Source organism: Haliaeetus leucocephalus, unplaced genomic scaffold, assembly GCF_000737465.1.
Source record: "Haliaeetus leucocephalus isolate CR32 unplaced genomic scaffold, Haliaeetus_leucocephalus-4.0 Scaffold246, whole genome shotgun sequence".
NCBI classification, from domain to species: domain Eukaryota; kingdom Metazoa; phylum Chordata; class Aves; order Accipitriformes; family Accipitridae; genus Haliaeetus; species Haliaeetus leucocephalus.
In genome coordinates, this window is record NW_010972682.1 from 360,028 (window position 1) to 381,037 (window position 21,010).

Genomic DNA, 21,010 nt, shown 5'->3' on the forward strand with positions numbered 1-21,010 from the left:
CCCCGGGGGGGCAGTCCCTTGGGGGGGGGGGGCTAAGGGGTTTGGGGGGGTCCCCGGAGGGTGAGACCCCCGCGGGGGTGTCTGTAGGCCTTAGGGGGTCTGAAGGGTTCGGGGGTGGGCGCAGCAGCCTGAGGGGGTGGCTGCGAGTTTGGGGTTGAGTCCCCTGCAGTGGGTCTTGGGGGTCACCAGTTAGCCACCCCAGGAGAGGGTCCCCCGAGGGGTTGGGGGGGGGTGGGGCTCAGTGCCCCCAGGAGAAGGGGGGAGCGAGGCCGAGCCCCCCTCGGTTAGCGAGCTTACCTCTCCGCTGAGAGGGGCGACACACCGGGGCGCCCGCCGAGGAGCCCCCCCGCTGCCCTCCTCCACGGGGGACGCGGCCCCCGCGCCCGGGGCTTGCGCCCCGTGCCTGTGGGTGAGGATGGCCTGGGCTCTGAAGCTGCCGCTGGCGGACGAGGTGATCGAGTCCGGGCTGGTGCAGGACTTCGACGCCAGCTTGTCGGGCATCGGCCAGGAGTTGGGTGCCGGGGCCTACAGCATGAGGTAGGTGGGCTGCTCCGGCCACCTTAAAGGGTCCATCCTGCACCTGGGAGAGGGGCTGGCAGCCCGGGGGGGCTCGGGGTGGGCTGAGGAGCCCCAAAATGTGCCTAATGATGGGGGGACCGAACTGCTCACCGGCACATTTGGCGGCCACGGCGTCACACCGGGGGACGGTTCAGGAGGGAGCCGGGTGCTCGGCTTCGGCACCAACCCTGGGACGTGGTGGTGGACGCTTGAAGTTGGGATGGAGTCGCAGTCGTAGAGAGCCCGTCGGCTGCTCAGGGCTGTGGGGGTCAGCCGCTCGGGGCTTTGGGGACTCGCTGTGCAGTTGTTTTGGAGAGCAGATGCGCTCGAGGGTGCAGGGTTGTGCAGCCCCGGCATCGCTCTTGGTCTTTGGCCTCCTGATGTCCTCAAACTGCAGCTAAATCAACCAGCGTTTGTCCCACGCTTCTCCTCCACTGCTGGCTAGAAGAGCTCGTGGCCGGTTGCTTTGGTGTTATGCAGCGTATGGTAATCGCCGCAGGAGCTGTACTTTGCCCTAATTAATTACCCTCCCGGAGGAACACCGGCATGGTTTTTTCAGGTCAGACTAGCTCTCTCCTGCCTCTGAGCTAAACAAGGAGCAAAGGGGTGTAGCAGCACCCCACAGGGTCAAACACCCCATGCTTGAGTGCAGCGATCAGGGTTGGAACCTCGTAGCATCGGATGCTCAAACCATATTGCACAAGTACGTGGCCCGTGCTCTGGAGATGCGTCCCAGCTTGCTTCGCCACTCTGCCCTCCCGATCCCAGCTCTGGCATCCAGCTGCTTGGCCGAGCCTCCATGCAGCAGCGAAGCCAAAGCGCTGCATCGTGCTCGCCATTTGAGACCAGGTAACGCCTCAGTTTTGGCTGCATGAGTTGTAACAGGGAGATGCAGTCCATGGATGAGGTGTCAGACCGGACAGGGTCTACCAAGTAGGTCTGCGAGCGGCCACATGCTTCCCCACCACCATCCTTGATTAATTAACTCTGTTGTGGGCCGGTGCAGATCCAGTGCCATCTGTGAGAGAGCTGCCTTGGTGTAACTTGGGGTGAGAGCTTTGTTAGTTCAAATGCGACTTCTGGTCCGCTTGTTTTCGTCCTGGGATCCCCCTCGGCTGGAAGTGAGGAGGGATGATGGGATGGATCACTCCCCGCAGACCCGAGGCAGGAGCTGAGCACACAGGCGGGCAGCAAAGGAAGGTCTGGAGGTTGGGGCTGAGGTTAAGCTGTCCAGGAGGAGGATGCCACAAGTGGATGCCTTGATGCAAGACTGGGGCTTTCTGAGGGGGCTGCAATTGGAAATGGTAAAAGTCAGAATGAAAAATGCCCCATTGGGTGATTGCTCACTGTAAAACAGGCTGGGAAGCAACTTCCAGCCTGCTGCCTTTTTCCAGGGGAAGTGAAAGAGCAGCTCTTCTCATCTAGCCTCCATCTCTCCTTCCTTCAAGGGATGAGGAGAGCCAGCACTTTCCCAAAGTTATCCCTGACCGCCGTTAGGATCTGTTGCAGCCTTTGGAGTTTGTTTAGTTGGAATGCTTGGAAAAAAAACAAAGTCCCAAAGGTGTGTGAGCTCAGGGGGAGTGTGTCCATCACCTCTCCTGGCAATAGCAGCACAGAGCACTGTGACCAGTAGCTTTTTCGGAGGAGGGATTCCTCCTTCATTACCTTTGATGGGGAGGGAGCGAATTAGTTTCCAATGTGAGCAGGGAAGGTCCAGCTTTGCTCTGGGGTGGAGTAATGAAGCTTTGAAGCTCCTTTTCCTCCCCTTTCCCCTTCCTTTTGGGCAAGGGGTCCCATGCACAAATGCTCCCCTCAGAGAGGGTGAGCAAAGGTGTCATGGAGCGTCTTAATGTGTAGACTTGCCTCCTTTGAGCTAAAACCCATTGGCTGTGCATCAAAGTTCTAACTGCACGAGGAAATCCTGCAGCTGCAAGCTTTGAAGCATTTACATCCTTTACCTACCACAGCTGACCCATCTAGGCAGCAGTTTTCAGCGCCGGAGGTTTGAGCGGAGGTTTCCTGAGGCCACGGCTCTGCACGTCCACGTGCCGTGCACCAAACTGGCTGCAAAGCTTTTCCATGCCGGTATTACCAGTGCAAAAGGGCTTCGAGCTCTGTGTCAGCGGCGCAGTGGCTGTGCTGCTGCTCCGAGCCCGACCTGCTGCTGAGCTGCACTCTCTGTGGGGCTCGCTCGGCCGTCTGAAACCCGACTCTCTTTTTCGGAGACTTTTCTTGACCTACGCTGCCTGTAAATAGAGCGTGTGCCCCCGTAGGTGAGCGCGCCGACCTTCCTGTCCTGACATCTGACATTTTCTCTGCGTGTTGTGGGAAAGGGGGAAAGGTTTCAACAGGCACTTCAGGTTTTGAGCGTTTTTGTGGCTTTTCCATGCTTGCCCCTTGGGGGTTTTCCACTTTCGTCCCTTCTCCCTATGGAAGAGACACGTTACTGCCTTGGGAACGAGCGCTGGTAGGTGGTGGTGGATGATAAGGGTTGTCGCTCAGGCTTTTTCTCATTTGAGTTGCACTGTAGGATTGTGCTTTGCGTTTGTCAACGAACCTAAATTCTTGGCATTACTGTTGTTCCCTGGAATTAGGTTTTTAGGAGAGCAGAGGTGGCTTTGGAGGTGATAATAGGGTGTTGCCTGAATACTTCCATCCGCAGGGTTTTTCTGTAATTATTTTTTTCCCTTTTTCCCAGGAGATTCTCTCCCACCCCCGAACCGGAGGCCTTAAGTGAAGTGTCTTTCCCCAAAAGCATGTTAAATTGCATGGTGAAATAATGTTTTTTTCAAAGGCAGGCCTGTCCCCAGGAGTTGCAGGAACTTCTCCAGGTGCCCATGGAGCAGGCAGGACCATGCGTGGGTTTGTCTACAGAAAAATCCACTGATGATTGCTCGGTTCGGCCATGCTGGGCATTGCGGGGACGTCGCAGGGGGCTGCTCCTGAGATGTTGGTACCTGAAGGACTCGCAGCTTCCTGGCTCTCCCCCAACAACCCACAAAATGACTGCTTTTGAACTTGGTGGGCAATGGCAGGGTGGGAGACTAGCAGGAGGCAAATAACAAAGCGCTTTCTGTGCCGCCGTGAATCGCCTTGCAGGTTGTGGCTGTGGCCATGGCATTCTGCTGCCATTTGCAGGTGGCTGAGGTTGTCCTTCCCCTGGAGATGCTGTGAAGATGTCAGGCCCAGGAGCTGCCGAGCTTTCCCTTGCTGTTTTATAACCATATTGTTTCTATAAATATTTAATTTTCTATTGCGCCCCGCAGTGCGTAAAGCTGACCCTATTACCTGGGTCCTATAGCACAGACATGCAACAGCATCTGAATGACTGGAGGTCCCAGCCAAGGGGCTCTAAGCAAAACCTGAGGCCATCACAATGGCAAAGGATTGCTCTCCACAGGCAGGGGTGTTGCGGCGATGCTCTACCAACCTGTCCGTGCGTGCAGAGTTGCACCGAAAGTAGCCCTGCTTCCCCAAGAGCTGCTTGCAAAAGCAAACCATTGTTTGCTTGATGATTATTCCTAATTAATTGGGTTGTACTCTTGTTCCAGAAATACAGGGATGCGACTACCTGAAGTTTTTTCCCCCTTCGGCAGCTTGCAATAAAATGTGGGTTTCGGGTCGTGGTTATGTGGGGTCTTAGTGAACACAAATCTAGAGGCTGGATGTGGGGAGGTTTTGCAGGGATGGCTCTGCTGTTCCTCTTGGCAGGTGTCCGAGCAGCGTTAGTGGCCATGTGGAGCTTCTGGAACCCTGAAAAGCAGCTTGTGATAGTAGAGCAGACCGCTGTGCTGCAGAACGTGGATGCAGCATCACACGAGAGCTCCGTGTGCACAGGAGAAGTGAGTGAAAGCCGGGATGACGGCAGTGTGCTGGCTCTCCATGCAGAAAAGTCACAGTCGAGTTTTGCATCTTTCTCACCCAGACTGCTTTTGCGTGAGACAAAGCAAAAGAAAGAGCAAAAAACTGGGGTCTCCCGAGGCTGCAGAATTGGGATTGAATCATTGCCATGTCAAAGCCTACAAGGAAAATGAGCGCTCGTGGGTGTAGGAGAAGTGCATCCTGGGTTCCTCTGGCTGCCGGGAGAATTTGTGCAGGGCGTAGCCTTTAAATTAATTTTCTCATCTGTCTGGGCTCAGCAGGTTAGTGCTGGTCTTCCCCATCCTCGCACCTTCTTACAGGGATCAGTAACATCTGTGCTTCATCCTGCCTCGGCAGCCTGCTCGGGCGAGAAATCCTTCTGCGGGAGGAAATGCCGTTCCTCTGCTAATGAGATGGAGCTGCAGGGAAGTTTGTTCTCCGGGTTGTGTAATTTGCCTAATTGTGTACACGTGCCTTGATGCCGAGACCAGGGCATCCACGCAGCTCTGTGTAATGTCTAATAAGTTGGGATCAGGGCGGGGAGGAGCTCTGCTGCTTGGCTTTGGGCAGCAGTGATAGGTGTTACTTGCACAGTATTGGAGGAAGGGCAGATATTTAGTCTCTTGAGACCAAAGGGTTAAAGCCCTGTTAGGGTGGGAGCTGGTATTTGGCCAGATAAGTCCAGTTTTTCCTTGGGAAAGGTTTTTAATGTTCAACTAAAAAAAAGCTGATTTAACTCCTTCTTCTTTACACTCCCGTGAGCCAAAGCCTGTAACAGGAGGGGCAGGTGACCTGACACTTCACCAGGGCTTAGTGCTTCACTACTGCCCTTCGAAGGGACCCAAATAGCTCTGTCCTCATGCCACGTTTCACCTGGGGCTGGTGGAATGGTGCTGGGTGGCCCCAGCAGCCGATGCACAGCTCTGCGGTCGCATCCATGCTCAAGCGTGTTTGCCCGGCCTCTGCTTTTGCTCCGGGCTCTGCTCGAGTGGATGGGTGGGAGGATGTTCTGGTTTATGCACTACGCAGTAATGACTCTTGGCCATTGTTATGGCTCAAAACAACTGCTGAGAGTCAGCTTCTCAAACAATTTCTTTTAAATACATGTCCATAGGCTATGGGGTATCGCTAGTGATTTTTTTAAATTAACATTATTCAGCAAGTTCTTGTTGCCACATGGCCTTTTGAGTATGGAAAAGTGTTGGTGATCACAGGGGAGGGGAGACAGCGAGTTTTTTGCATAATCGCAAAGACCTGGAGACATCCTTCTCCTGGGAAAAGTTGGTAGCACAGAGCTCGAACACCCTCGCTTTTCCCAGCCAGCATCTAGAGCGGCGGGACAGCATCCAGAGTCTGATGAGCCCAAGCTCATGCCAGCTGGAGCGGCTCTGTGCTGCTCTGTGGCAAGGCGGGGAGCTCCCATATAACTCATCTGGTATAACCTGATAGCCAGGAAGGTGCTTGGGCCGTTGAAGGTTAAAGGTTTGTGGTGAAGCCATCCCGATAGCTCCCCAGGGCAGTTCCTCCTGTCATTAAATGTAGGCTGGGCAGGAGTCGTGGTGACTTTTGGCAAGAAGCAGACCTGTAAGGTATAAAAAGGTGCCTGCGGTTGTCTCAGAAACCTGGCTCTGGTTTCTCCCATGACCCATGGCATGGGGACCCATGGTGTGGGCTGTACCACAGGTGACATGGAGCATCTTCTGACCTCCATGGGCATCCCAAGCTCCTGGTTTGGGTCAGGGCTGGCTAGTTGTGTAGTGCCCAGCACAAAGGGCTCTTGGGTCTGGGAGCTTGTCGATGAGTTTGGGGAAAGCCGAGGGTCTACCTCTTGCTGCCTTCATGTTGGAAGGGCTCTTTCCATGTCAGAGCCTGCAGGATTTGCTCTACTGAGATGCTTGTGTGCATCTTGCAGTGGGTTACAGCTGCGGGAGGGAGGGAGGAAGGGTTCGGCGCTCTGACTGTGCACTCCCCCCATGTGATGTGCCCTGAGGTCTCTGCCTCTGCTTTGACTGACTCCCCTGTTTGCTGGGGCGGTTGGGAGGCTTTTATAAGTGCGGAGGAGGTGACGGCGAAAATATTAGTGACCTTGACCTGAGCAAGACTTCACATTCCTTCCAAGGCTCTCCTGGAGGGTAAACGAGCTCCTGGCCTCTCTGCTTGGAGCAGAGGGGAAAGGGTTAGGGGCTGGCTTGTTGGTGGAGGTAAGCAGGCTGGTACCACAAGGAAGAGGACAGGCGTTTATTGGTGCGACACAGATGTCATGCTGCATGCATCTTTCTTTGCAGCAGCTCTGTACTGATGCACAAGTGGCGCAGGAATCACGTTGCCAGAGGAGCTGGGCTTCAGTCTGAAATACAAACTCTGTTGTCTCTTAGCTTTGAAGCAAGAAATGTGTGTGTTTTGGGTGGATAAGGAGGCTAACTTGAAAAAAGCTTTAGCAAAAGCAGGTGTCAGGTCCTTTTCTCAGACTACTCAGTCTGCTTTAATGCTCCTTAGCAGTTTTGCAGAGAGATGTCAGGGTACGTGGTTTTTTTTAACTAAAAAAAGCTCAAAGCTCTTCTTAGGAGGAGGAACTAAATACCAAATGCATCCTCTCTGTGTAGCCAGAGCTGAAATGAATCTGACAAATCTCTTTGCAGCGACGTCCTTGCCCTACCCATCTTCAAGCAAGAAGAATCAAGTTTGCCTCCTGAAAACGAGAATAAAATCCTGCCTTTCCAGTACGTGCTGTGTGCCGCCACTTCCCCTGCTGTCAAGCTCCACGACGAAACACTCACCTATCTCAACCAAGGTGAGAGAAGCCCTAAGCCCTCCGCAGGCTGTCTGTGCCTCGTGTAAACACCCTAAAAAATTAAATTCTGCCTTTGGAAATTTCCCCTTGGGAATGGAAAGCACCTCAATAGTAAACTCCAGATTGCTCCTGTTTGGAAGTGCCACCTCCTTTGCCTTGCTGCCTGCCCTCTGCTTATGGTGGTGAATCGCCTCTAGGATTTAACCTAATGCAAATCTGTGCGATGTAAGGTGGTTAACTGGTGTATCCGTGCTGGGGTGCTCTGCAGTGGGTGTGTTTTACAAGTTCAAGCTGTACCTGCTGCTTTCAAGTAGAACTGGAAGATCAGGGTTGGCAACCAAAGCCAGATGAAGCTTGTGTAATCAATTTCATCCCTGTTCTTGGTCTTGGGTTAATAAAGGTAATTCCTGGAAAGTACTGCTGCAGGAAGGGGGAGGATTATCTCTTCCTGGAGAGGGGTGTTACAGCTGTGGCTCTAATGGCTCATGTTTGTATGACCCCCTCACTAAAACATGGCAAGAAGATCAAGTAGCATGGCTAGTGTGGCAGAAAAACATGTCAAAATGCCAGAGGAAGGGCGACAGCAAAGGTCCATCCCCAACTAACTGCCAGGTGCCCTTGCCTTCTTCCCCTCAGGGCAGTCCTATGAAATCCGGATGCTGGACAACAGAAAGATTGGGGAGCTGCCGGAGATAAATGGGAAACTGGTAAAGGTAAGCGGAGAGCACAGGTACTCGTGTCCAGCTGGGGCCATCCCCTGCTGCAGGGAGCCGTAGGGAGCAGCGAGTGAGGTCTTGTACTGCAGGAGACTCCATGACAGAGTGTGTGGGATAGGTCTGGGTTGATTGGGGGTTTATTTTCCCTTTCCCCTTCTCCCACCTTGTTGAGACCAGCCTGGCTGGTGGTGTCCAGCCAGTCTCATGGGGCCAGGGGTCAAGCCAAGAGGCGATTGCTAATGGCTTAGTGTTCAGGAAGGATAAGCTGCAGCCTTCATGCTTCTGTCCCAGGGGTCCACCCAGGCTTTCTTTTATTGCTTTGGCTTCTCCGTGAAGCCTTCAGGCCCCTCTGTGACTGGGAAATGCCTTGCAACTTGAAGACTGCCAGGTTTCCTGGGGCAGCTCCAGGCACTGACTGTTTCTCCCCTCTAGAGCATTTTCCGGGTGGTGTTTCATGACCGGCGGCTGCAGTACACAGAGCATCAGCAGCTGGAGGGCTGGCGGTGGAACAGGCCTGGGGACAGGATACTGGACATAGGTGAGTTCCCATGGCAGCACTTTGGCTGATGCTGGAGGAGATGTGGGTGCCTGAAGTGCCCCCAGCCGGGCTCCCAGTCCCTTGACTTTAAGGGACAAAGTGCTGTCACAATTCTGCACTTTGTCAGACTTGGTTGGTTTTTCTATATGTTCCCTGTGAATCTCTTCCTTCTTTTCCTACTACAAATGGCAGCTTGTTCTCCATCTCTGCCCCTACAGATATCCCAATGTCTGTGGGCATCATTGACCCTAGAGCAAACCCAACCCAGCTCAACACAGTGGAGTTTCTATGGGATCCTTCAAAGAGGACTTCTGTGTTTATCCAGGTAAAAGAAGTGGGGAAACTCCTGTTATGGGGGTCTAGGGGAAAAAAAAAAATGTTTTCCAACAGGGAAGAAGGTGCTGCTTTTTAACTCAGAGCAGTAAAATAGCAGCCAGGTGCTGCAGTGGTAGAAGGATGTCAACTAAAATACACCCTACCTCCAGCCTCAAGTGATGGAACAGAGCAGCAGTTCATGCCCTAGCAAGGGACAGGCACAGCTGACCACCAATAAGTTTTTATATGTTTGTGGTAGTTTAGGTCCCTCTGGTTTCATGATTTAGGTCTCCATCTTGCTTAAATGTTTTTGCACATCTCGCCAGCTGCCTAAAATACCTCTTCGAAGTCTGACCCTCCCGCCTAGAATAACAGGCTGCAGCGTGTGGAGGCTGGGAACTCTCTGCCCTGCTGATCTGGGGCTTGCTTGTAACATTAAGAGGTTGCAAAACTTGTTGAAAGAATGTGGCTCCACCTCTGCTGTGGCATCCCCTTAACTCCTTAATGCTGGGGGTACCTGGTGTGGTCCCATCCCAGCTCCGTATTTCGCCCTTCTCAGCAGGCTGCCCTTTACGTCAGTACTGTCCTGGCTCCCACGAGAAGAATGGGAGGTTTGTGGTCAGTCAGACACGGCAGAATTACTAACGGCAGGATGCTTTGCCTTCCCCCAGGTTCACTGTATCAGCACGGAGTTCACCATGCGGAAGCATGGAGGAGAGAAGGGGGTACCCTTTCGGGTCCAGATAGACACGTTCAAGGAGAACGAGAATGGAGAGTACACAGAGCACCTGCACTCTGCCAGCTGCCAGATCAAGGTCTTCAAGGTACCTCGGCCCGTTGGTGGCCTTTCCCTGCTAGGAAACAAACTGGGAGTCAGTCCCAATTCATGCTGCAGCCCCAGTGAACATCACGAGTGCAGGACAGCAGTTGAGCTTGCCTGCAAAAGGGCCTCTCGGTCCTTCTGGTCTTGTGTTGCTGCTCTCTCCCCGGTTCCTCTCTGTCAATCAAGTCCAGATGCCGTTGAGGCTACAAAACCAGTAAGCCAAGAACAATGTAGAGGGAGAACGTGGGTTGTGTTGCCTCCGTCTGAAACCTCCCACATTTAGTCTTGAGTCTTATCAGCTTGGGAGATCCTCCAAGGAGCTTTGGTGTCTGACTGAACTCCTTGCTTTATTATTACCTGTTGCTGATGGTCTGTCTGCATCTGATGGTCCATCTGCATCCGGCCTCTCTGGCAGCGCAGGTGTCTGGTCCCTGTTGCAAATAGTTCAGAGGAACCCAAAGCCATAACCTGGCAGTGGCAGCCACAGCAGCATGATGGCGTGGGTGGCTGAGAAGGGTCGTTGATGCAGGAGCGCCCAGGTGCCGTGCAGCGGGGCCAGCTTCACAGGGAATATGCAGGGGGGCTCGCCATGCCCGTGCTCTCCAGTATGCTGAGGTTGCCTCCGTTACGCTGTCCTCCCTGTAACACCCTGCAAAATCTTGTCCGTGGCTCTTCTCTTCTTCCACCTTTAGGGGCATTTGGCACACAGTGGGGTCGGTCGCCTGGCCGGGCGCCTGTGCTGCTTTGCAGTTCTGCTGTGAAGTTGCTGTGGGATATCGGGCAGCATGCCCTGCTGCTGTTGACTTGGCATCTTTCCCCTTCTCTCTCTTCTCTTTTGCCTATTTGAATTTTAACATTTCAAAGGCAGGGGTGTGATTTGTTAGGGCTTGTTTGAGCTCTGGTTGGTATCTCGATGCAAATAGCCTAAGCGGATGGCTGCAGAGTTGGGAGTTAAGGGATAAGGCTGGCTGCAAACAAACACTTGGAGGATAGTGAGATTGCGAGGCATCTGGCACTGCATTTCTACTGAGCTTCAGCTCTTTGTGCCAGGGGATGGGGTTTGTTTTGGGGTTTTTTTGGCTCTGATAACCTTGAACTAGGAAAACCCAAAGCAGTGAAGCTGTGGCTTCAGGGCACAGTCTCCCTGTAAAGGATGGTCTCTGATGGTCTCAGCCTTATCTCCTGCTCATCTGACGCAGCTGCCCTCGTGGGGTCAGGGCAGCAGACTCGCCGTGCATGTGTTTCCCTGTGCCTGCTTTGAGTCCTGTTTGCCACAGGGTGTCCTTTGTGGGTTAACATGATTCGGGCTCCTGCCCTGCCCTTTCCTTTCTTCCCTCTGCCCCTCAAAGCTGGGAGCATTTCAGTGCTTTCAGAATAGCTGCTGAGGGCCCCTTACCCATGCTCGTTGGTGTCTGGAGCACAGATCCTTTCTAGCCACCAGAAGCAGCAGTGCTTACTATGGGAAGGTAAGAACAACCTTTAGATTTTCATGGCAGAAACTGGCTAATGAAGCCACAGCTAAGCAGCACCACCTCACCCAGCTCGGAGCGTGGTGGTAGCTTGTTCAGGTCTCAGCTTTGCTGTCCAGAGGAAAAGAGATTTGGAGCTTGGGGGAACGGGAGGGCTGTGGTACGTGGCTGTGTTGCAGTCCTAAAGCTTCTCCACCGGCGCCGTGGATGCGTTCATCCACTCGGGAGGTGTCCACACGTTGGCAGGCAGCTGTGTTGGTCCACCAAGGCAAAATTCCTTCCACTTGCGAGTGCAGGCAGAGACCGTGCACGGCCAAGTTTTAAGGGTATTTCTTTAGGGTTCTGCCGAGGGGAGCACCAGGATAGCTTTGGTGGTTATAATGGCGCACTCTGACTTGCTGCTTTCCTTAGGGCTTTGAGCATTTGATAAAGGCAGCGAGTAAAATCATCTTAATCTTGCATATGAGAAAGTGCATGGTTTTTTCAAGGTTGTGGCAAAGGCAAGGACATAATTGAGCTCTCATGTTCTGGTGCATTTTGTGCCACTGAAATGCCGCCTCTCCAAGTGGTTGATGAAGGTGCCGAAGACACAGCTCAGATGTGATACCAGTAGCTGGCCTTTGTCCCCTTAGAGCCAATGTATGCTGTCGGGAGAAGTGTCTTCTGAAAAATGTTTCACCTCCTTGTTCAGATGTTCTGGGCCCCATTTTGGGGACGTGGATAGATCAGGATATTGGGGTAGTTACAGAATTGATGCTGTTGCCATAGTTAATTCTCTGGGCAGATGGTCCAAGCCCCCTTCCTTTTCCCTCTGTAAAGCAACAAGTGGGTGAGTAGAAGGACGAGTTGCCTTTTCTGGTTCTTGTGTTTCTTGCACATCTATCCAGCCAGCTGCTGCCACCCTTCCATGCTGCTGATCTAACAGGAGTGTCTCCTTTCCAGCCCAAAGGAGCTGATCGGAAGCAGAAGACGGACAGGGAAAAGATGGAGAAGCGAACGCCTCATGAGAAAGAGAAATACCAGCCTTCCTATGAAACTACAATACTCACAGAGGTGGGGTGCTGGCATCGTTGTTTTAACAAAACCTGGCTTGCTTTGCTCGCAGGTGGCAAGGAACTGGCTGTTCTGCTGCGAAATGTTTGGCCAAGTTGTTAATAGCTGCAAGACAAAAGCAAGATAAATTTTGTAGGCAGAGGACGTGTTGCTTACTAGACCTGAAACAGGTCTCTTGTGCGTGGAAACGTGATGTTTTTTTCCCCACTGTAATAGATCATCTAATAAGAGATTTTACTTCTCCCTGCAAGCTTCATTTTGCCTGTGTGGCAACTGGCCACTGAGGCTGTGAGCTGGCAGAAAACCCCGTTGTTTCCTCCCTGTGCTAGTGGACAGTGTCAGTCTATTAAAGTGTGATCGTCTGAGGGGTCGGGGCTGAACAGTCCTGGGGAGGGAGCCCTCGTCCTACCCTGGCTGAATTTGGGGATGCTTGTCAGTGCCCGATCCAGCCTTGATCTGCTGCACAGAGGTGCCCAGGCCAGCGGGCACCGTGTGTGTCAGCCCAGTGCCAGAGCGATGGTTTAGATCCCACATCTCGCTGCGTTTGAATTTTGTGACTTTTGGCCTTTTAAGAATCACTAAATCTGAGCTTTGTGACCATCTGCAGTGAATTGGCATGGCTTCTTTTAATCCCCTACTTTATTCTTTAATTCTGTTTCATAGTCAGTTGTCGGTCAGCAAATAGCTGTTAACCTGTGCTGACCAGAGCAGATGTGCGTGCTTGTTCAAAGCAATCCTGTGACTCTTCTCCTTTCTAGTGTTCTCCCTGGCCAGAGATAACATACGTCAATAACGCGCCATCCCCTGGCTTCAACAGTTCCCACAGCAGTTTTTCCATTGGCGAAGGGTAAGTCCAGAGAAGAGGCTAGCTGGCTATTGATTTCTGCCTTGCACGAGAGATTGATGTGTCTGAGCTGGCAGTGACCATTAGTGAAAGGAAGGGTCTGATTCCAAGGTGTACAGGAGGGTGGAAGCAGCTGAAGAGGCTGTGTCAGTGGGCGAAAATCAAATTAAAGCCCTTGAAGCTGAGCACTGTTACCTCTCTTGGCTGCAGCAAAGCTCAGCTTTTGCATGAGAAGCCTGCATGCATTTGAGCAGCAGTTCAGCTTCCAGCCTGCTTCTCTCTGCCTTTCCCCATCGTGTTAATACTCCAGCATAAGCTGTTCATTCTTGCGAAGTATTGCACTGCAACAGTGATGGTGTTGCCGCAGCCACGTAGCTGTCTGTCCCTGTGTTTTGGTGGTCTTGGTTATGGGACTTGGAGGGTGGTGGTTGCTGCCTGCCGGGATCCTGTGCCGGAAGGGGAAGAGCGGCGCTAACCTTGTGTTCTGCTCTGTCTGGCTCTCTTCCCCAACCTAGCAATGGCTCTCCAAACCATCAGCCCGAGCCACCCCCTCCGATCGCAGATGTAAGTCACACCTCAGAGCTTATGCTTGTGGTAAGGATGGTGCACAGGTCAGAAAATGGGATTTGGGGATGGAGCGGGGGTGGGTTTGTGGGTGGCTGTAGTTTGCTGGGGAAGAGACTGCTCTAGTTTAACATCTTTGGGGAGTTATAACTTCTTTTTGACTCCTAGTTGGAAAAAGAGGTGACAGGGTGAAAAATGTCCAGTACAGCCATGCCGAGTTGTGAGCAAGGAGCAAGCTTTTTGTAGCTCGCTGTGACCTTTACTTATTGCCTTGATCTTCACTGTGCTTTCCCCTTTGCTTCCTTCCTCTTTCTTTGTCCCTCTGAAGCCTTTTAAATCAAAACCTGTCCAGGCTGCAGCCTGTATTGTGCGTGTGCTGTGAGCCTGGCTCACTAGGGTCTCGATTTAAGACTGTGATTATAAACACTGACTGAGCTGACCTGTGCTCATTCCTCAGTGGAAATGCTTCCATGTCACCTCTGAGGCTGTGACCCTTCTTTTCGTACATTGCAGAACCTCTTGCCCACCAGCACGCCCCAGGAGGCCCAGCAGTGGCTGCACCGAAACCGCTTCTCCACTTTTTCTCGGCTTTTCAGAAACTTCTCAGGTAGGTTACGACATCCCCTCCATGTCTGCCCCTTCTCTGTGCCAAGTCGCTCTGCCTCCTCTTGCTCCTGAGGCTATCTTCATGTTACCGTTGCAAATATAAATGTTTTTTAAAATTTTTGTAACACAATAAAATGTGGCTCCCTGAAAGCTGTGTTCTTCATTTCTCACCTCGCTCTCAGCTGGCATAATAGTGGGGACTGGGGTGGTTTCTCTTCCAAGAGCTTGCAGCACCCTCTGATCTTACAAGAAGCTGAGAAATGCTGATCTGGGGGAAAGCACTGTATGTAAAGAAATGCTTCACATTTCTTTTCCTCTCCTTCCCTGGTGATACGGCCTCTGTTATCCAGGGTCACCGAGGTGCTAGATAGCCAGCTGTAAATGATAATACAGGACACAGGATTGTACCGAAACACGCTCTTGCAAAACCAGTCTGGAAAAAAAATCTTGCAAGCGTCCTTCTGGGGGAAGCGGGGAGGTTGTTAGCAGGAGGCAGAAACAATTTGGGAATGGGGTGAGCTCTGTGAGCAGGAGGAGGGGGAACTGGCACAGCTGTGGTGCCCAGAGCCCCTCCATCCTGGACACTTTGGGCTGGATTGTGTGACTTTCTCTCCTTCTGATTTTTAAAACTGTAGGTGCAGACTTACTGAAGCTGACCAGAGAAGACGTTATCCAGATCTGCGGCCCTGCGGATGGCATCAGGCTCTTCAACGCATTAAAAGGACGGTATGTTGTTTGCTTAAAAGCTGATTGTGGATGGTAGGTAAATTGTATTTGTTTTAGCCTGTTTGCTTGGCTCTTGCTGTTAGAGAGAACAGAGTTTCATTAACCTTCCTGAACCTCATTCAGTCAAATTTGATAACTTAGCCAGCAGGGTAACCACTCCAGAGACAATTTGGGGAAGAAAATCCATGTGGGAGAGAAGTGTTAGAAATTATCTTACTGTTTGAGTGTCAGAGAATCCAGCCACAAGCCAGAAAGTCCTGCCAATACAGTACTTGGGTCCTCCATCCTCTGAACTGCCTCTCAGTGGAATTACCTTCCCAGAAAGGGAATATTCCTTTGCACCTTTCCCTGAAGAAGAAGGGACTCGTGTTTAACTCTGACCTCCTATCTGAGCTGGAGCATTTCAGAAGGCACCACTGCAGCTGGGCAGAGACACACAGGGTTGGCTGTATCCCAGAGGGAAGGTCTGGGGAGGGATTGGCACGGCTTTCCAATATGGGGCAGCAAGAGCTACACGGGTGGGAAGCATTCCAGGAGGTTAATGTACTGCCTCCGATGGCTCGGGAGATAGCGGGGAAACGTGGTCGCACTGTGTTGGGGGAGAAAGGCATGAAGGACAGGAGACGGTGCCAGCTTTTGCACTGCAAAATGAGACTCGGAACGAGAAGGAGCATGCATGTTACCAGCAGAGCTCGGTCTGAACCACAGCCGCTCTGTCCTCAGGAGCTGACCGTCCGAGTTAGCTGCTCGGTAGCCAGCTGGCACCATGTCCCCGTGCTGACTTTGTCCCCTTCTCACAAAAACCTTTACTGCATCAGCAAGGTGGGGATTACCACGATGGTTTTGCTTCAAGATGAGTTCGTCGATCTCTTTTCCTTGAGGATACTGGGGAGGGAAGAGTCGAGATCTAGAGGTGTCCTTGGGTAAATACGATGGCGTTTACTCACTGCTCTGTCCATAGGATGGTGCGGCCCAGACTGACCATCTACGTGTGTCAGGAGTCCCAGCAGCTGAGGGACCTCCAGCAGAAACATGAGGACGGGGACACAGTAACCAGTACTTTTTTTGGTAAGGGTTTCGAAGCCTGGCTGGGGGCACATGGGCTTGGGGTTGCTGCTGACAGGGTGAGGGGGAAAATAACAGCCAGGGGGTTCAGCAAACAGAAATGCGGTGGGAGGCTGTTTCCAGCCCCGCCACTGCTGCCCACGGGCGCTTCGCACCAGTTGCCTCTGATCCCCTCGTCCCTGCACCACTGCCTGGTGGGTTTTGGGCTGGCGAAAGGCCCCTCTCACAGCCAGGGCTGCTTGTGTTACCAGAGCCAACTCAAAGAGGGTCCGTGGCTTTTGTTTTCAGCTGCTATGCCTTGTGTTGGCTGCTGTCATCCTCATCTCCTCACTGTGAGGAGGCAGCGAGCTCACGTGTGAGCTCACCTGCAACCGAATGTAAGCTCTGTACACAAACCAAGGGGTTGTACATGCTCCCCTTTGGTAAGGATGCTGGAAGATCACAGTGAACCCTTTTTACTTGCCCTGGTCCTACCCAGCTGATTTTTCTCCTTGCCCACCAAATGGGCAGCTGCAGAATCTGACTGTCGGCATGTTGACTGCTCTGAGCCGACAAATGATAGCTCCTGCGAGAATCCAGCATTGCCCAGACAACAATGAGTGACCTACATTTGTGGAGCAGCCAGGCGCCGGTTTATCCACCTCTGTGATTGGAGCGGGAAGTGCAAAAACAAACAGCTCGTCCTTTTCTTGCCCTGGTCCAATTCAGATCCTCTCACTTCCCCCCAGGACCTACCTTGCGGGAGTGGCGGAACAGGGGGGGCTCTGGGGAGGTGCGAGGGCAGCGTTTCCACCCTGCTGGGATTGAAAATGGCCAGGAATGGTACAAAACACTGCTCAGCTGATGCTAGTCAAAATAGAAGCTTTTTGAGGCAAGGACTGTAAAAATACAGAAGCATTGCAGGACACTGACGACAGCCAAGTTACTGTGGAGCTGATGCTTTTGTAGCTCAGGGCACGCTGCAGCCATGTAGCAAGAGCAGACACCAGAGGCATGCTGCAGTTGCATGTAGATTTAGCAGCTTGGGCTTGGAAAGATGATAGCTGCATAAGTCGGGCACAGCAGAGCGGGTGTTCAACCTGCTGAAAAGTAACACTCGATAGACGGGCTGTGCACAGTCCTGTCCCAATGGGAGCTGTGATGTTCCTGGGTAGAGAGCAGCCTGTTTGTGATGATCCTCTAAGCATCCGCTCCCTGGGCTAGCACGCGTGGTACTAGCTGAAGCGTCTCTGCATCCACAGTGTAGATACCAACGCTGTGCTTGGCGTCTAGCTATAATAGTTCTTCTCCTCGCAGTGTACCACGCTATTTATCTGGAGGAACTGACGGCGGTGGAACTGACGGAAAAGCTGGCCCAGCTCTTCAGCATCTCTTCCCAACAGATCAGCCAGATTTACAAGCAAGGTCCGACGGGGATACACGTGCTGATCAGTGATGAGGTAACAACCTCTGGGTGCTCCTTATTTTTGACCTCTTGCGCTGGGTTGCTTCAGCTGGTTTGTGTCTGATTGTGCTCTGAGCTCTGCTGTGGAGGTTGTGCAGCACCCAGGGGAACAGGTCCCCTGGGCAGGTCTTCAGGAAGGGCCCTGCTCGGTCACCTCCGATTTCCGAAGGGTCAGAGTTAATTGTTGAAGCCTGTAGAGCCAAGGATGTTGGCACATGGGGACGCTGCTCTGCTGCCGGGGGCACCTCACTTAAACCTGTGAGGTTTATCAGGCATGAACAGCTCTCACTGAGTGAGTCCGGGCTGTGTGCATGCCCTCCTTCATGCTTGGTTTTCTTCTAGCGTTGCTATAAAAGCAGGGAGGGGAATTGCTGTGAGGAGGACTCTGCTTTCAGACTTGCATCCCAGAATCCAATGGTTTCCTCTCTCGGCTCGCTGGTTTGGACCTTCAGTTCTGGAGAGCTGGAGGAAGGAATAAATATTTATGGCTGGTGCCTTTCCTACCTCCCAGAGCACTAAGCTCCTGCCTGAGCAGCTTCTAGCCCTTTCGGTACTCTAAATCTATGCCCGTCGCTGACTGGCAGAACACAAAGCCTTCACTGAGGGCTGTGAAGCGCTTCTGCTGTGTTTAAGTACAGCCTCAGACTAAGATGGCTTTCGTGGCTTCTTTCAGATGATACAGAACTTCCAAGACGAATCCTGTTTCGTTCTGGACACCATGAAAGGTGCGTAAATGCCTGGGCTCCGTCTTGTATTTCCCTTCCATACTTCTTGGGGAGCTCTTGTGTCAGATCCGCTCAACCCAGCAGATTCCTTTGCTGTTGCGAGTGGCTCATGACCTTTGCTTCTTTTGCAGCTGAAACCAATGATAGCTACCACATCATCTTAAAATAGGAGGGGACAGGATGAGGAGCACCTGCGATTCTTTCGTTGCGCATGAAGACCCTTCACTTCCAGCACAAGGACACGAGCAGAGATCTGGAAACTCCTGGGCACCCTCTGGAAAGCCCCCGAGCTGTTGGTTACTCGGCTCTCTTTCTTGCAGGGGACCTCCTTGCTCTGACGGCACCTAAACGGCCGTTGATGGTAACGTGCTGCTTAATTCCTGGAGCTCTGAGGCTTGAAGTTACCAGGTCGCACTCTCATGTAGCTCTTGGTAAAAATTTGCCATTGGGACCTAAAACCGGTGCGAGGCCTTTTTCTATGGCAGGCGTGCTCTGCTTTTCTGAGAGGCATCAGCTCCTGTGACGCTCGCAGACTGGCAAGAGAGCATGAATTAAACTGGCCCAACAAAGCCAACCGGCCCTCGGGCACGTGCTGAGCTGAGCAGGTCTCAAATATGCTATGTACTGTGCTGATGGAGTGGTAGGCTAGGGCTGGGAGGGATTTTCTTAAAAGATTTTGTTAAGCTTTCATTTAATATTACAATGCATCTGTTAGACAAAGGTGGTGACTTTGTTTTTCTCCTCTCCACCCACCCCGAAAATGGTGTTGGCGTGTGTGTGCGGGTGTGGTTGTGGTGCCATCCTTCTTCCCTTGCAAGTGTAGGGTCGTCAGGAACTTTATATACACATCTAGTTGTATAAAGCTGGAGCAAAACGTGGAGTGAAGCCGAGTTGGATAAAGAAATAGCTAACTAGCTTGGTCTATGGGATTCTTTTCTGCATGTTTTAGGGAGGAAAAAAAAAACACTTGGCTATCTCTACTGAAAATTTTGAGCGATGTCTACCTGCTGCCTCGTTTTCTGCCCCTGCATCCCTCTGCCCAGCCTCCGTAGCTGCCCCAGTGTTGGTGTAGCCCTGCGTGCGCTAAGGAGGCGGCAGACAGCAAGTTCAAAGGGTTATTGAAAGCCGTTGGACTCGATGGTGACAAAAGTGCCTCCGTGCAGGTTTCCAGGACAGCAGTGAAGTCTCTGGGGTGAAGGATCTGCCCCGCCATGCAGGTGATGGATCCTATTCCCCATCCATAAGATCCCCCAGTAGAGACCAAGATGCCTGGGGTGACGCCTGCCTCGAACTATTGGCACTACCTGAGGAGGTTTTGAGCCAAAAAATAGGGGGGAAAAAATAGAATGTAAGGCAGGCCTCTTATTTTTAAATAAGGCTGCAGTGAGATCCAGCTCAAGGCAGGTGCAGTGGGTCTGCGCTCAGGCCGAGAAGGGCCCGCGAGTGAAGGCACTGGTGGATGCAACAATCACGACGGTCACGTCCCTGCTGCTAAAATACCGGCTGCTCTTCTGTGTTTGTAAGCCATAAAAGATTCTGTTCCCATCTTCCTTGGCCAGCTGTCGTCTTCTTGGAGATGAAAATTAGAGCTGGTTTGGTCCTTTTCCATCCTTTGCTTGCACTGGCCAAGCTCCCGCAGCTGCTGCTTGTGACTCCGTCCTGGTGCAAAGGGCACCGTTAACATCCCCATCTCCCTTCTCCATCGCGTGTGACGCTCGGTACGCCCTCACTCCAGCACCAGGGGCAGGACGTAGGTCAGCAGCTCCCCAAAACCATTGTTCAGGACTGCGGCAGCTCTCCCTCACCCCCAAAATTGCCTCCCAGCTGCTTCCAGAGCTGGGTAATGTCAGGGTTGGTGAGGAACTGGAGGATCCAGAGGTTAATCCTGGGAATGGTCATAGCTGAGTGCTGGCAACGGGTATCCAGGATCCCCACATGAACTCCGGGGACAAAGCAAGGCACGGGCTGCTAATTCCAGCAGTGAAGAGAGGAGGCCTCTTGGTCTCCTTGCCTGGCTCTGAGGCAGCTTGCTTCTCTAACCCTGGATCAGAGATACGAGCACACCCCGAGCCGCTGCAGGTCCTGCCCTGAGCTGCCAAAGCCTTGTAAATCAGTCAGGGGTAAAGGTGCCAAGAAAAGTCATTAAAAAATGGAATAATTTTGCTCGCTTCTCCCCATGAATGCTGGGCAGCAGCTGGACCGTGAGCTTCATGGGCAGAGGGGCTTGTGTTTTGGCCGCTCGCCTTTTGTACGTGTTTGGCTACCTCCGGTGGTTAAGACAACGTGTATTTTAATTGTTTTTTCTGTTAGCATGCCAGAAGTGTGATGGACCTGTACAGTAGTGACGCCGGCTCGGTAAATGCTTTGTATTGATGTTGCTGGGTGCGTGCGGCTGATTTTAATCCCATCGGATGAGGAAAACGCCGGCGAAGTGATTTGTCGCGCGTGGCGGCTCTGGGAGGAGAACGAAAGCCCCCAGATGGATGGGGTAGCAACGGGCCAGTCCTTCCTCCAGCCCCAGTTGCCAGCTGGAAACAAGGGGGGAGATGAAGAGGATTTTTTAATCCTATAATTTGACCTGCTTATTAGTTAGCAGCTCAACTAATCCGTAATCCAGGGGGGAAGCGCTGCGGGAGCTCGCCTCGGGAGGAGTGTGTCGGAGGGGCTGCGGAGCTGAGGTGAGTGCGGGGGTCTCGGGGGGGGGAGACCCCTGTGGAGCCGGTCGGTCATCCTGATGCCTGCAGCCCCCTCTTCAGCCTCAGCCCTCTTCAGCCTCATGCTGGGAGCCTGGGGAGGAGGAGGAAGATGGAGCAGGGGCCTCGCTGCCTTCAAGGGGGGGTCGGCTGGCCGGCCACCGCCATGCCCGTGAGCCCGGAGGGCTGAGGACAGGCCACGGCCGGCCCCCCCCCCCG

General features: G+C 52.7%; 1 protein-coding gene across 2 annotated transcripts; it reads left to right on the forward strand.

Annotated features, from left to right (window-relative positions):
* Positions 1–305: 305 nt before the first annotated feature.
* On the forward strand, positions 306–19,041 carry TFCP2 (transcription factor CP2). 2 transcript variants are annotated; one of them, XM_010568509.1, is made up of 15 exons: positions 306–537; positions 7,059–7,210; positions 7,847–7,923; positions 8,359–8,464; positions 8,683–8,789; positions 9,451–9,603; positions 12,014–12,124; positions 12,883–12,971; positions 13,484–13,562; positions 14,046–14,139; positions 14,774–14,864; positions 15,826–15,932; positions 17,226–17,368; positions 18,047–18,098; positions 18,230–19,041. In XM_010568509.1, exons 1-15 carry the CDS (start codon positions 416–418, stop codon positions 18,265–18,267), a joined length of 1,521 nt encoding a protein of 506 aa, XP_010566811.1. In that variant the 5' UTR covers positions 306–415; the 3' UTR covers positions 18,268–19,041. The 2 variants fall into 2 exon arrangements, with proteins under 2 accessions (XP_010566811.1, XP_010566812.1); XM_010568510.1 differs by having other exon boundaries at positions 311–537; positions 13,484–13,532.
* Positions 19,042–21,010: the final 1,969 nt, after the last annotated feature.